The 14,332-nt window shown below is 40.4% G+C and overlaps 1 protein-coding gene across 2 annotated transcripts in view; it reads right to left on the bottom strand.

Annotated features, from left to right (window-relative positions):
• zc3h18 (zinc finger CCCH-type containing 18) overlaps positions 1-13,903 on the bottom strand; it is a 42,284-nt gene extending 28,381 nt beyond the window's left edge. Inside the window, exons 1-9 of one of the 2 annotated variants that reach the window (XM_071490372.1) lie at positions 13,371-13,903; positions 11,641-12,578; positions 8,468-8,552; positions 5,655-5,803; positions 5,350-5,445; positions 3,961-4,103; positions 3,277-3,306; positions 2,334-2,448; positions 1,280-1,551 (exon numbers count right to left, since the gene is read on the bottom strand). In XM_071490372.1, coding sequence (XP_071346473.1) covers positions 1,280-1,551; positions 2,334-2,448; positions 3,277-3,306; positions 3,961-4,103; positions 5,350-5,445; positions 5,655-5,803; positions 8,468-8,552; positions 11,641-12,567 — 1,817 coding nt within the window. In that variant the 5' untranslated portion in view covers positions 12,568-12,578; positions 13,371-13,903. The remainder of the gene's footprint in view (positions 1-1,279; positions 1,552-2,333; positions 2,449-3,276; positions 3,307-3,960; positions 4,104-5,349; positions 5,446-5,654; positions 5,804-8,467; positions 8,553-11,640; positions 12,579-13,370) is intronic. The other variant, XM_071490362.1, reaches the window with a different exon arrangement.
• Between the last annotated feature and the right edge of the window lie 429 nt (positions 13,904-14,332).

The raw sequence follows: 14,332 nt of genomic DNA, 5'->3' as shown, positions 1-14,332 counted from the left end.
TAAAAAGTGTTTTGTGAGGTCACACTGGCCTTGACCTTTGGCCTACAAAGTCTTATCCTTTCATCCTCGAGTAATCTGTGCCAAATGTGAAGGAATTCCCTTGAGGAATTCTAGAGATATTACATTCACAAGGCCAAAATCATGACTTGTGAAGTTGCCGTGACCTTGACCTTTGGCCACCAAAATCTACTAGGTTCATCCTTGATTGCCACATTTAAAGAAGTTCCATCAAGGCCTTACTGAGATGGAATGAGGTGTCCACGAGAATGGGACGGACGTAAGGACAATCTGAGAACAATATGCCTCTGGCTCTGGCTGTTGCCTGCACAGAGGCATATAACAGGATGTACTTGACCACAATTTCGAGTCTGAATAGTATTGTATGGAAGATATTTCAGTTTCTGACTTTTAATAAAAAGTGCATATGTTTTTAAACATGTTTTTATTTTCTTATTATGGATTGTATTGTGTAGACTGATTGGAAATTTTAGCTATTTAAAATCTTATTTATAACAAAATAAAGTATGCGTAGAGCACATATAAATCCCCAAAGACTGCTACCAACCAAAAAAAAAAGTTATTAGAGATAATCTTAGGTGGCTATGGAAGGAAAACCTCCTCTTTGTAAAGAAGAAGAACAGAGAGTTGACCATGTGCAGCACTTTCGACACAGCATACAGTGGAAAGACGCAGAGATCGACGGAGGCTGGAACATGGCAGTTCACACACATCCCAACACACTGGGGGAGTTTACCTTCCCAGTGGCCTTATTCAGTGCTGCTCTGTGCCTGGAAAGACTGTGACCTGGTATAAAACACTTCTGATGATTAGATAATTTCTGGGACATCGTGATTGTCACAGCCTGTATCCTGAGCAAAGCACTTGCTGCTGACAGAGGAGAAACTCCTTCAAAAAAACAATTCAGGGAGGTTTTACTGAAGGAGCTGCTGGAGGAGCCACAAGCTGAAGATGATGAGCCAATCTGCACCTCTATTTGCACACCTGCCTACCGCAGAGAAACGGTGCTTTGCCGAGCAAACACAGAAAAAACTGAAACTCTTCACTAAATTTTATGTTGCACTGTGCTTGAGGAAATATCATAAATCTAAATATGACTATTGTATTTTCTGTGAATGTTTCTGAAGGTGCCTTATTCTGTGACCCACTAATTACACAGGGTCAATTACATAGGTCAAACAAAACCAAAAAGCCTGGGTTTTACTCTTCCTTTCTGTTGCACATCAAAAATCAAGCCAAAGCCAAATCAAGCTTCACTTACTTGGGTGGCAAACTGAGGGGAGAGCGAGGTTTCAGTTTGTCCTCATCTTTCTTCTCCCTGGCGTCTCGAGGTGGACGCATCCTCGGCCTGTCCTTCTCATCCCGCTTCATTCGGTCCCTCTCCCACTCTTCTTTCCGCCGCATTCGCTCCTTCTCGCGCTCTCGCTCTCTTTCCCTCTCCCTCTCTCTCTGCCGGCGCTCCCTCTCACGGTGATCCCTCTCTCTTTCTCTGTCCCTGTGCCGCTCCTGGGGGTCACGGTCGCGTTCACGCTCCTATCAAGATGGACGTGCACAGTCATCCAACAGACCACGTGCTATTTCATGGCACTCACACACAAATAAAACTGGCACTAATCTTTTTTTCTTATTGTGAATAAATCTCATGAAAAGACCAAAAACAACAACTTGTTGGTCTATCTCTCAATACTTTTCCCTGCACTCATTTATTCCTGCTGATCTCCTCTGACTCACAATTGTATAGTTTCATTTCTAAAAGAAAGATTTTTTTAAAAAGAAGGTTACTAGTTTCTAGCAAATGTTACAACAACAAGAATAAATGGTGAATTTCTTGGGGACTATTTTTTGCAGATTAAAATACATCTGGTGCAGTGATTATTTCTGGGAAGAGGATGAAGGAATTGGGACTGAGTCAAAGTAAACTGCAGTGTGTGTCTGGGAATATATCAGTCATTGCAACAGCACCGCTCTAACAATATGTCTCTGCACATCAATAGAGCTTTGGCACAGAGGAAAACGATACATCAGACTTCTTATTATGATGATATCAGTGTTGATTTGAGTCGTTTCATGAAAGTTGGTAACAATGAGATAAATGGAGAGTTGGTCTTTGATCTACATGGATTGAAAGAACTAACGCTGCCTGTGTTGAAGCCATGCTGAGAAATCAAACTTAAAGGTAAATGAAAAGAAAAATATGAAACTTGTGCCTTTGTGCTGCCTTGTGGTCAGACTTTAATGCAAAGACACTTTTGCTTTGTTTTGGGTTGTTGAGAGAATTTATCTCTCACTTTGAGCAGTGTATGGAAGATACTCACACTGTAGTGGTAAGGAAGAGGAGCTTCTGTGTACTGCACTCTGAAGTTTTCGTACTGGCCACCTCGCCAGAGGGCCTCCATCTCATAGTCATAGTATGGATCGTTATATGGGTCACTGCAGAGGGAAATGCATTTGAGATATTAAGAGATTCCTAACAAAGGTTACCTAGATGTGTAGTACACACATAGGATAAAATAAATTGATTTTGCTCTTTAATTTCCTTTCATCTTAAGATGTTTTTAAAAACTCCCAAAAGACATTTTACAGAATGAGAGAATGAAATAAAACAAACATTTCAGAATTGGGTTACATATCCATCATGACATCTGCTTGTCAAAACATGCATTCTTTAGCATTTTACAGCAAATCCCAGGAACCAAGTATTGTTACCCTGCTGTGTCTGCACTGTGGCCTCCTGAAGATTTCAGTTCTGATAAGTGACAGAAAACTGAACTGATGCGCATTAAGTACCAATAGAGAGCATCTGCAGTGCTGCAGCACACCAACAGAACCGGGACCAAAGCCAGTGCAGGACAAGGTGCAGACAGTAATTTCAAATCATGTGTGGACACCCACCATTTAAACTTGAGCTTATCTCCAGAGCTATGGCTCGCCAGATAATATCTTTTTGGCCTTTGTCTTTGCAATAACGTGATTGTGAGTCATACATCTGACATATTTCTCAACCTTAACAAGTGGTCAAGTCCACATCCACAGACAAACAAGAGACAGCAAGAGGTGAGCAGAGGGAAGTCGAGCTGCTATGGGATTCGGAAAGTACAAAACATCTTTTTCTCTGGAAACAAAAAGAGTTTTTTTGATGTGTCATGTGGCTGTACACGCCGGGCCGCCACTGTGGGGGTTGTACATAGAAAATAACAGGTGCAGCTGTTTTGGCATGTCGTTCAGCCATGGTGTGTTTTGGTGTATGTTGAAACTTACCCATATATAGGATCTCTGAAGTCCATTTCACTGAAAGAGGAAAAACAGATTGGTATCAATAAAAACAAATCAATCATATCCTATTGGATTATTTACTATAATTCCTTAATACAGAGACTGGATTGGCTAACAGCGTCTTCATGAAGCCTTCAGGCTGACTGACAGCTGGAGTTTGTCATCTCACCAAACTTAACTTTAACCTTGAAGAGTCTAATGTGAATGTTTGACTACGAAAAGCCATGTTTTAATGTACTTAAAGAAAAAGAGTGAAGAAGCTCTGCATACAGCTCATGCTTCAGTTGCTGGCAACTGCAAAGATCAACACATAATCAGAAAAAACAAACCACGCACATTAATAAAACATCCTTGATTATGTTGTTGTATGTTGAGCTTCAGGAACCCTCTGACTGAGGTGTGTGTGTGTGTGTGTGTGTGTGTGTGTGTGTGTGTGTGTGTGTGTGAGTGACAGACTGAAAAAGAAAAAAAACAGGATCATGTTTTAGCCCACGCAGGGGTAACACCAGGGGTACAGGCAAAGCAGAGCAACACTGTGGTAAAATTGGAAAAGTTACTCCTGCAAGATTCTGCAGAAGTTCTATGTGAAACTGGTGCTTTGCATCTGTGACACTGTGCGTCTTGTGTGTCCTAGTTTCAGCTGATGTGTTCAATATGAGCATGTCGTACTCTCTAATGATGCGGTAGCTGCGTTCTCTGAAGAAATCGTTCTCTTTGTCAAATTCTCTCTCGTCCTCTCCGATTGTCACATTGAAGCGCTTCTCCTCGAAGTCCGGCTCCTGCTCTTTACGGATGGTAGCCTTCTTCAGCACCTGTGGGACACAAAACAATCTGTATAACAATACGCAGTAGGTAACTTCTCAGTGATGGCTCCAAATAGCAGCAAAAAGGAACTACCCCACACAGAGCTGCTGCTTTTAATAAGACCATGTGTTGTTTCCTATAGAGATGTTACAAATTCCACTTCTTCCTTCCCGATACTGATTCAGATACCTGAACTTGCATATCTGCTGATACCGAGAACAGACCTGATACCATCACATCAAAAAAAATTTCTGGCTGTACACTACTGACTGAGTATGTGATATGATTGCTCTCGTATGTCATGGCTCAAGTTAAACCCTGTGTTAAACATACAGATACATGAATGTCATATTTCGTTTATCATCTAATTTGACTGTCAATTAATACAAAATAAAAAACAAATTCTACACTAGATGTCCAAACACTAGTGCTACCTTTCAAAATAAAAGCCTGCAAATTGCTCATATTTTGCTAACGGCTAACGTTACACAATTAACCGAAAGTCAGTTCTTCTTTTCCACTCAGTAGCTGCCAGTGGCTGCACAGTGCAACTTCCTGTGTAGGCTACTGTTTTAGAGCAACGAAGAAGAATATCAGGAATATCAATAAGTTATGTGTTATCAGATCAGTGCATTGACTCAAGTACTCGCCAATGCCTTAATGAGACTGGGTCTGGTTTTACAAAGACAGACTTTGATGGCTTAGATATAACAAGCAAGCAGACTTTGGATAGACGTCTGAATTCATCCGTTGCACCAAGCAGTGCAGTTCTCAACTGTCTTAAGTCGGACTGTGGCCTGAATAATGAATTCTGGGTAAACTAAGGCTTTTTTTCAAAAAAAAAAAAAAAAAGACTTTATTAGTCTTTACTTTTGTGAAATGGTATTACTTGGATTAAAAATAATAATAATGACAATAATTAATAAACTTGATTAAACTACACTTTTCATACATAGGATGCAGCTCAAAGTGCTTTGACAAATATAAAAGAGAAGGGTGAAAAGAGATGAAAACACATTTGGCTCTCAAAATATGGCTGTAGAGCTCGTCAACTTGTGGTGCAATTAAAATGCTAATTCTGCCATTCACAAATCCCTAGTTGTGAAAAGCATAACAGGAGAGAGGGATGTCTGGAATGCCCTGCTTAGCCTATTGCCACCCCCAGCAGCATCATTAAACAAACAGTTGCATGTTAGTCTACACAGGAAACCAAATAGAACAGATGTTAACATGAGAGTCAGCGGACGTGTTTACCTCCTTGGCATGCCTCAGACCTCTCTCCCAGGCACTCTCCACAGGAGGCTCCACTGGAGGAGGAGGTGGAGGGAGCTCCTCCACTGCAGGCCCAGCCTAAAACACAGACATTTAGATGCTCACTGATACTATCTTTGTCCCTACAGGTTACATAGATCCAGTTCCTGAGCATTTGAACTCTGCTCCATTTTGTTATCTTTATGATTTATCAGTATTTAGCACTGCAGCAGTCTGTGCACAATCTTTTCAAAAGCATACAGATGAAATACACTGTTTTACTGCAGAGTAGTGGGAGAGAGACATACCCAGGGATTATTGGGTATGAGTGGGTGTGGTCCTCCAGGAGGTGCTCCATTAGGTGAGAAGAGGTCTGGTTTACTGATGAGGGAATAGTTACCTTTGTCATTGACTCCGGGGTGGATGAACCTACAGTTCATACCCCATGTACAATTTCCTGGATGAGAAACAACAGACAGTATGTTATTCAGAGTGGGAGGAAATACATCATGGTACATACTTAGATTAAGAGAGTGAAATGAGAGGAAGACAATATGTTGCTTAAGTACACTGCATTGCCAAATTAAAAACTGAATATGATTTTTGTTCTGGTTGAAACAATATGGTCTTTTAAGACATCTGCCAACATGGGGACACTTAACAGGCAAACAACCTGCAACTGACGAAATACCAGCAGTAGTACTGTATTTTCCGGACTATAAGGCGCACTTAAAAGCCTTTCATTTTCTCAAAAAACGACAGTGCGCCTTATAATCTGGAGCGCCTTATATATGGATTAATTCTGGTTGTGCTTACTGACCTCAAAGCGATTTTGTGTGGTACACAGCGCTCACGGCGCTCTGTCAAAATGTTTTAGTACGACTTTGGTAAACTACAAAGCCGCACCGCTTGCAGCATTACGGCTATCGTAGTTAGGAGCGTCGCGGAATAATACATACTGTGCTTCACCATAATATTACAGTGTGTGTGTATATGTGCCTTATAGTCCGGTGCGCTTTATATATGAAAAAAGTTCGAAAATAGACCATTCATTGACAGTGCGCCTTATAATCCAGTGTGCCCTATAGTGCGGAAAATACGGTAAATAAATTACCGTAACCGTTATTGCTCTTTCCCAATTATCAATTTATCACTTATAAACTGGTAATAAACAGAACAATGGCGAACCTTTACATTTGCTCCTGGCAGACAACTGCTTTACCATAATTTTAAGTCTATATTTTAAGTGTCTGTTTTTTAATTGAACGCGTTTTCCTGAGGCAGCAGAAAAAGAAACTGGCATCTATTTTAAGGACAATGACTCCCCCTGCTGTTAGAACAACCTGCACAAGCTGACACTAACAGTCTTCACATCTCTTTAAAAGTGTGACAATAAAACAAAAATTAGAATGTTACATCAATGATTACAAAGATAATTATCTTTAGATAACTATATAGCTCAGTGACTAATCGCCTCACTGCATTTGGTTAACTTAATATCTTTCCTTCACTTTACTTTCTCCTCAGAAACAGAATCTAACAACCTGCCCGGGCATCATCCTCTTCACCCTCTTCTGTTAACATAACACTACAACTGCTAAAATTGATTTTCTAAAACATGTCAGCCAGAAAATCACAATAAAGAATTTAGTTTATTTTGATGTGAGATTCTATCAGATTAGACCAAAGTTGGTAGCAGTGTGAACACACACTTCCAATCTACATTAAAATCTACTATGAATTAAATAAAAAATATTACTGTATGAATAGACAAGCGCAGACAATTATTTAAGATTTCTGACCAGAAACATTTTACTGTTGAAAAATTAACTTGTCAGTGCTCTCTGCTGGACACACTCTGCAATGACGAGCAAATTCTGCAAACATACAGTGGCAAGAAAAAGTAAGTGAACCCTTTCATGTGTGAAGTTGTCTTAAAATATAATTAGGTATTGACTTAAGTTACAATATTAACACAATTAACAATTAACTAATAACACACAAATCTTTGTATTGTTGTAAAAGAAAAGTATGTGAACCCCTTGGGCAATGACATCATTATCTAACTGGTGTCAGGAGTTATCAAACCTGGAGTCCAGTCAATGAAACAAGACTGGGGGTCTGGTTTACAGATACATTTTGAGTATGCTATTCATAAGGCGCTTCTGATGATGTGACCCATACCTTGCAAAAAAGATCTTAAGACTTAAAATCAAGAATCATTGATTTGCATGAAATAGCAGAAATACATGATGCATCCAGAGTGCCAGAGCCCTGAGGCTGAATTTTTTGGGAAGAACATGCAGCATGTGTAATGTACGGTGTAAACAGCGCACTGCATACAAGAGATGTAGTACAGTGGAGGGCTGGCGTCTGGACAGCTCAACATCACAGGGGAAAACTAATTCCCAAGTTTATCAAGGTCTCAAACAGGATGATGTCACGGTGGCTGTCCACCCGCTGAAGCTCAGGAGAAGTTTGGTGAAAGAGAGGGACAAAGACCTTAGACGTCAAAGTATATCCACTAAAATGGACTTAAAACAGAGAAAACACGGCTTTTGGAGCAGCCCAGTCAGAGCTCAGACTTTACACCAGCAGTGATGCTGTGGAATGAGTTTAAGAGACGCTCACACCAATCATTCATAAAAAATATCTGAGATGAAGCAGCTCTGTAGGAAGAATGATCCAAAGTTCCTCCTGAACATTGTGCAGCTCTGATCAGCAGCTGGTTTGAGGTTATTGGAGCCAAAGGAAGTTTGACCAGTTATTAAATCCAAGGGTTCATTTACTTTTCCCACCAGTACAACGAATGTTTCATGTGTGTGTTCAATAAAGACAAAAAAGATTATAATTGTTTGTGTGATACTATCTTAAGCACACTGTTTATACTATCATATATGTATACACTACTACTATAATACTATACTTGACTGTGTTACCAGATCACATTTTGTCACCAATTAATGCAGACAACCAGTTAATTTCAAGAATTTTTCTTCTTGCCACTGTACCCACAGACACCAATATACCTGTCAAAAGCCTAAAGTGATCAATAATAATATTAATACCATGCTGCTATATGGGTCAAGTTCTGGAGTGGGATCTGCTCTCAGCCACCTACCTTTGATGAAGAACCTGCAGATGGGACGTGGTCTGATTTTCCTGTCTGAGGGATCTTTGACCTCCCCCTCCTCCAGGTCGTCATCCTACCCACACAAACACAGAACAAATCATGACACACTAAAGCATCTTACTGAAAACAAGACGAATCACAGGTGTCCCACCTAGTACTCATGCCAAAGATCAGGCATATGGAGAGTGGCTTATTTCTATTTCTCACTCTCGCTCTCTCTCTCTCTCTCTCACACACACACACAAATTCCAGTGTCTCTGCTATGATGTATAAAAACTGTATTTATTACTAATTTGCAGGGATTTCCAAGGGGAAACCATAGAGTTGATGAATATGTATTTTGAGGAGTGTCAGCCAGGGAACGCAAAAATGAAAGACGGGTTCATTCTGGTTATATAACAGCTGCTCGCGCCTGATTTCCTCAAGGAAAAACAGCTTATTTAATCACACTGTTTACCATCCAGTGAAAGCATGTTTTAATTTACAGTATATTAGTTTTAAATCTATGTGGTTTGCACATGCCTCAGTGAATCAGGAGATGGGCCTATTCTATCTATCTACTTGAGAATTAAATGTACAACACATCAAACTTGAAATGCATGGGGAACAGCAGCAGAATTCACTCCTGTCAACTCAGAACTGGAAAGTGATGTGATAGTGGACACATGCTCGCCAAACCCTGGACTATGAAAATTTGGTACAAGGCCACCTGGTCTGATGAATCCTGGTGTCTGCTGCCATGAGCAGATGATAAGGTCAGAAACTGGTGGAAACAACATCCATAGATCCATCCCGTCTTGTGTCAACGGTTCAGGGTGGTGGTGTAACGGTGTGGGGAATATTTTCATTGCACAAATTAGGTCCCTGAATACCGACTGATTTATATGGCACAGCCTACACCTGAGTATTATTGCTGAATCCCTACAATACATGATCATCAAAAAGTGCCAGTCAGTCCAAGCTGGTTCCTCAAACATGCCAATGAGCTCAGTTTAATCCAGTTGCCTCCACAGTCACCAGATCTCAATTGAGTAAAACACCTTTGAAGTGTGGTGGACTGGGATCATGCAGCAACTGCATGATGATGCATGATCACATCAACATGGAGTAAAATCTGTAAGGAATATCGCTGCCACCAAAACGTCAATCTGATCAGGGAGCAAAAAGGGTCCTACCCAGTAGGTGTATCTAAAGGTGTATCTAAAAAAAGTATAGAGTTTTCTACAAAACTCCACCCTCTGGTTCATTTAGCAAAATAAGCCCAAGTTACAGTGGCAAGAAAAAGTAAGTGAACCCTTTGAAATTACCTGCAGTTATGTATTAATATGTTTTAAATAGGGTCAGATTTTCATCTAAGTTCCAACTTTAAACAAACCCAACCTAATTTAACTAATAACACAGATTGGATTACAATGGGACTGTATTGTAATTGTATTACTCCTGTCGATATTGCAAACATCAATCAAAATCATGTTTGAGTGTTACCATCTTAAGCACATTGTGTATGTCTATAATGTGACTTTGATGAGGATCAGAGACTAACTAATGAAAAAAAAACTGGGGGTTCAAAATGTTTCACATACTTTTTCTTTCCACTGTGAAAAATAGAAAATATGTCTGAACACAAGGAGTTGTCTGAAAGTTTTGCCCAAAACGGTCAATAATCTGAAAAATCTTGACAAGATCACTAGTCTGAATGGACAGTCTGTGCAAACTTTTGATACTATAGACACATTTCAGAAAGAAGTATAAACAGAAGTATAAGACAGTAAGCTACTACAAGCTATTACTACAGCTACTACTACAGCTACTACAAGCTGCTACTAGAGCTACTTATGCAGCTCTCGTGCATTTCACATTTCACACATTTTATACTGCATAGAGGAAAATGGACATTGATGTTAAATATATTACAGAGTGCTTGGCATGATCACTGACTGTATACATTTTATCTGTAAACACACTTAAATGTAATAGAACATCTGGCAACATCTCTGATATTGAAATTTTGAGCACCATGGTTATAGCTGTGTCATGTATTAATTAGTTGCAGGATGAATCCTAACATGATTTTTATTTGGATGTTTGGATTTTGTAGATTTGTTATATTGTAGTTTTTTTTTCTTCTATAATGACATTACTGTGTAAATATTGTCCAGTAGGAATGTCCTGACCAAGTTTTTTGGGCCCTGCTGATACAGAGTTCGATCTCATACTTACATTAAGACAGCAGCAGAGGTAATGCACTGTTGATAAAATATATATCCGACACGCTGAAATAATAGATGTAGCCTACTGGTTTTGTCACACCTCATTTTTCACTAGCTAATTCATCCAAATACCAGAGGTCCTGATTCAAAACTATAAAGTTTATATTAAATTCTAGATATGATATGAAACAAATGTTAAGTCGGAGATTGCACATCTTAAATTGACATGACATAATCAGCATGATCACTTTGTTTGGTTTGTGGGAACTACAGAAACACTCAGTCTTCCCTCATGAATGATCTCTGGCTGAGTACACACTGTGGTTTGCAGAGAGCACATAAACTTGACAATAGCCAAGTCTAATCTTGGCCTGTCATCGAGTTTTTCAGGGAATTTATGCCAGCAACATTTGTTTCAACCTGTAAAAGTGGCAGTGAACACCACTACCTGAATATTTAGACATTACTCTTTGATAAACAGAGATTTGAAGCTTAAGGTATATTGCCAACCTGGACATGATAAATCAGAGTCACTCACACAAGTGTGCTCAAATTATTTTTCACATTCACACATTGCATTTAAGAGTGAAAAGCACCAGAGCCTGCAGTGCAGGACAGCAGTGCTGCAACACTAGTAGTAGATTACAGTCAAGAAAGGACCAGCATTTGATTTTTTTAGCTGATGCTGATCCATTTAAATATGTGCAAATTGGTCCTGATACAGATCCCTACACTCAGCTTGAGACATCTCTATCGTCCAGCCATCACCGCAGTCAATATGTGCAACGGCTCCTATTGTACAAAGTTTTGCATTGACGAATATAAAAAAACAATTACAGGCAAGAGAACTTCCACACTTCTGATTATGAAAGGCATCTTTCCGTTCACCTGCACCCGGTCAATCACCTCACATCGATTAACATGACTACCAGCCAAACCACGATCACTTACGTCAATCTCTCCTTCGTCAATTTCTCCGTCATCCTCTTCCTTCTTCTTTTCTCTGAAGGAATCTCTGCCCACCCTCTCGGACCCTTTGGAATCGTCTGTTCTCTTGGATTCGTTGTTTCTAGGGGATGGGGGGAGGATTGGTTTCTTCTCCTTCTTCTTACTGGTCTTTTCCTCACTCTCCTCCTCTTCTGCGTCTTCCTCGTCTTCGTCTTCCTCGTGTGGGGGGATGCTGGGCTCTTCTGGGACTTCCTCATCGTAATCCAGTTCATGCTCATCCAGCTCTCGGGAAACAGACGCAGAGTCATCCTTCATCTCCTTCACAGCAACAGTTCTTCTCCTCTCCTCTTCCTCAGCTCTTATCCTATCATCCTCCTCTTCCTCCTCTGCCTTGCTTTTGTTTTCCTCCTCATCGTCCACCTCAGCTGGACCAGGTTTTTCTCTGTAGCCACTGACACTGTATCCTTTCTCCCTATCTTCTCCATCATCTCCATCTGTGAAGCTCTTGACCTGTTCTGGCTCTGAGTCTGGAGACTGTGGGGTGTCAATGACTCTATCCTCTTCCTCCTCCTCCACCCCATCCAACTGGTCCCCCTGCGGACCGTCTTCATCCCCTTCCATTAGCACAATGGTTTCATCCTCCTGCCCGATTCCTCCGGGCTCCTCATCAGACACAAAGTCAGGGGCCACCTCATCCTCTTCTTCTAGCTCCTCCTCTAAGTCCAAACCTCTTCCCTGGCTTTCCTCCACTACTTCCTCTTCATCCTCCTCAACCAGCCCTCCATTTTCCTCTTCATGGACTATCTCACAGCCTGAGATGACTCTGTCCTCCTCTTCATCAGAAGAATCCAGCAGCTCACAGTCAGACAGCCCCTTCTCATCCTCCTCAGGAGACTGAGGGGACTGGGTAGGGCTTTCAGGAGAATCCATTAGAGAATATTCTGTTATAAATACAAACACAGTGGTCTGTTAAAAATAGTCAACAAGTAACATGCTAACTGAGCCTGCATTTTGATCGTAAATTTATCCATTACTATATCATTAAGAGAACACCATGCCAAACTTTATTCCAAATATGTCAATTTACATATCTACATATCAGCCAGGTTAGATACTAGGAAGGATAGGATTTCGGAATATCGACTAAGCAATAAAGTTGTCTCTAATCAAAAGCAAAATATGAATAATGCAACAGAAAAAGAGAATTTCTAAAACTCTATTTTTTGTGTTTCCAACTTCAAACAACCATAACCCACAGTTTATCTTAATGGAAAAATCCAAAGGTAGTTTACAGACCAACTACTATTTAGTAATTGTGTTGAGTATTCAAATTGTTGACATACACTTAACTATATACGGAAGACCTTCAAATGGGAATTTACCATTGAGACATAGTACAGTACAGCATATACTGGACTTAATACACAACATGTATGTCAACGAACTCTAAATGTTTGAACTTTGCCTGAGCAAAGAATACCCGGTTGGCTTGTTAAAAAACTGGCTACCTAACTGGAGAAAGTTACAACTTTATTTACTCTAAGTACTTGATATCAGAATTGGACTTCTCAGTGTGTTTATAAGTGACAGCAGGGTTTGCTTTATTAGCTTCCGGTGCTGCTAATTCATAGAAAAACCTTAGCTTATGCCAAGCTAGCTAACACCTGCCAACGATAGGAGCTAAACACTTAATAACCTTAAAATATCTCTTAAGAGTTTTATGGTATACCTACTTGTGTGTACACAACTAGAGTATTACATAAGTTCAGCTTCAGCGTAACATCACCGGCAATACTCCTAATGGCTGGGTCGCGCTAGTTGGCAACAAGGCCCATAACTAAGCAACGCGACGAGACGTGGCTAACCAACGAGCACGCCGCCGTCACTAGACGAATCGAATCTTTCTTAACGAATATAAATAAACAAACCGGTTACACGAAGGGCATAACTAGCCGGAAACTGCCGCATTAGCAATTATCGGACACTTTAGCACACTAGCCTGTCTTTCAATTAACAATGCAGCCTCCCCTGAAGCTAAGCTAAAAGCCGAGCTACACTCTGCTAACTGCCGAATACCACACATTTCATTCACCTTGCCGACCCGGAGCTGTTTAAAGACGGCACTGCTTCGTTAAGAACCCCCTCTCCCGCTGATATTATTTTTACAGTCTACAGTAATTACTAAACGTTTAATTAAGCCACTGTGCTAGAGAAAATAAAATACCCCGCACTGCACAGCGAGAGCGGCCATTACCTCTACGTCATCAACATACGACAATCGAACGGGAGGGGGCGGGGTGATCAGGAGAACAAGTTCAGATTCCCGCACTCAGGTGTTGACAAGTCAGAAGTCCATACCCCTGAGGACAGAGGAACTATTCTCAATTGGACCAGCAGTTTTCTTCCTAATATCAGTAGCCCAGTTCAGCACTGGTGTTTGCACTTCAACACAACTGTACCTGACTGTGACAAAATATTCTAAACTAAAATGTAAAAATACAATTGGCAGTGATGGTGTGTGTTAAAATATACAATATACATACATGATATATAAATAAATAAACTGTATATAGCAGTCCCGAAAAATACCAGGTTTCCTCTTAGAAAAGCCCTCAGAGATTCCCAAACTGTCAGTGCGTCATGTTTGGGAGAGGGGATGAAAGTGAATGTGACAGGCCATGATTGTCACAGTGTC

This window comes from Trachinotus anak, unplaced genomic scaffold, assembly GCF_046630095.1.
Source record: "Trachinotus anak isolate AG129_WGS33_773 ecotype Australia unplaced genomic scaffold, CSIRO_AGI_Tana_v1 ptg000002l, whole genome shotgun sequence".
NCBI lineage: Eukaryota > Metazoa > Chordata > Actinopteri > Carangiformes > Carangidae > Trachinotus > Trachinotus anak.
Note: the sequence above shows the minus strand (reverse complement) of the source record. Positions and strands in the feature narration are given on the sequence as shown.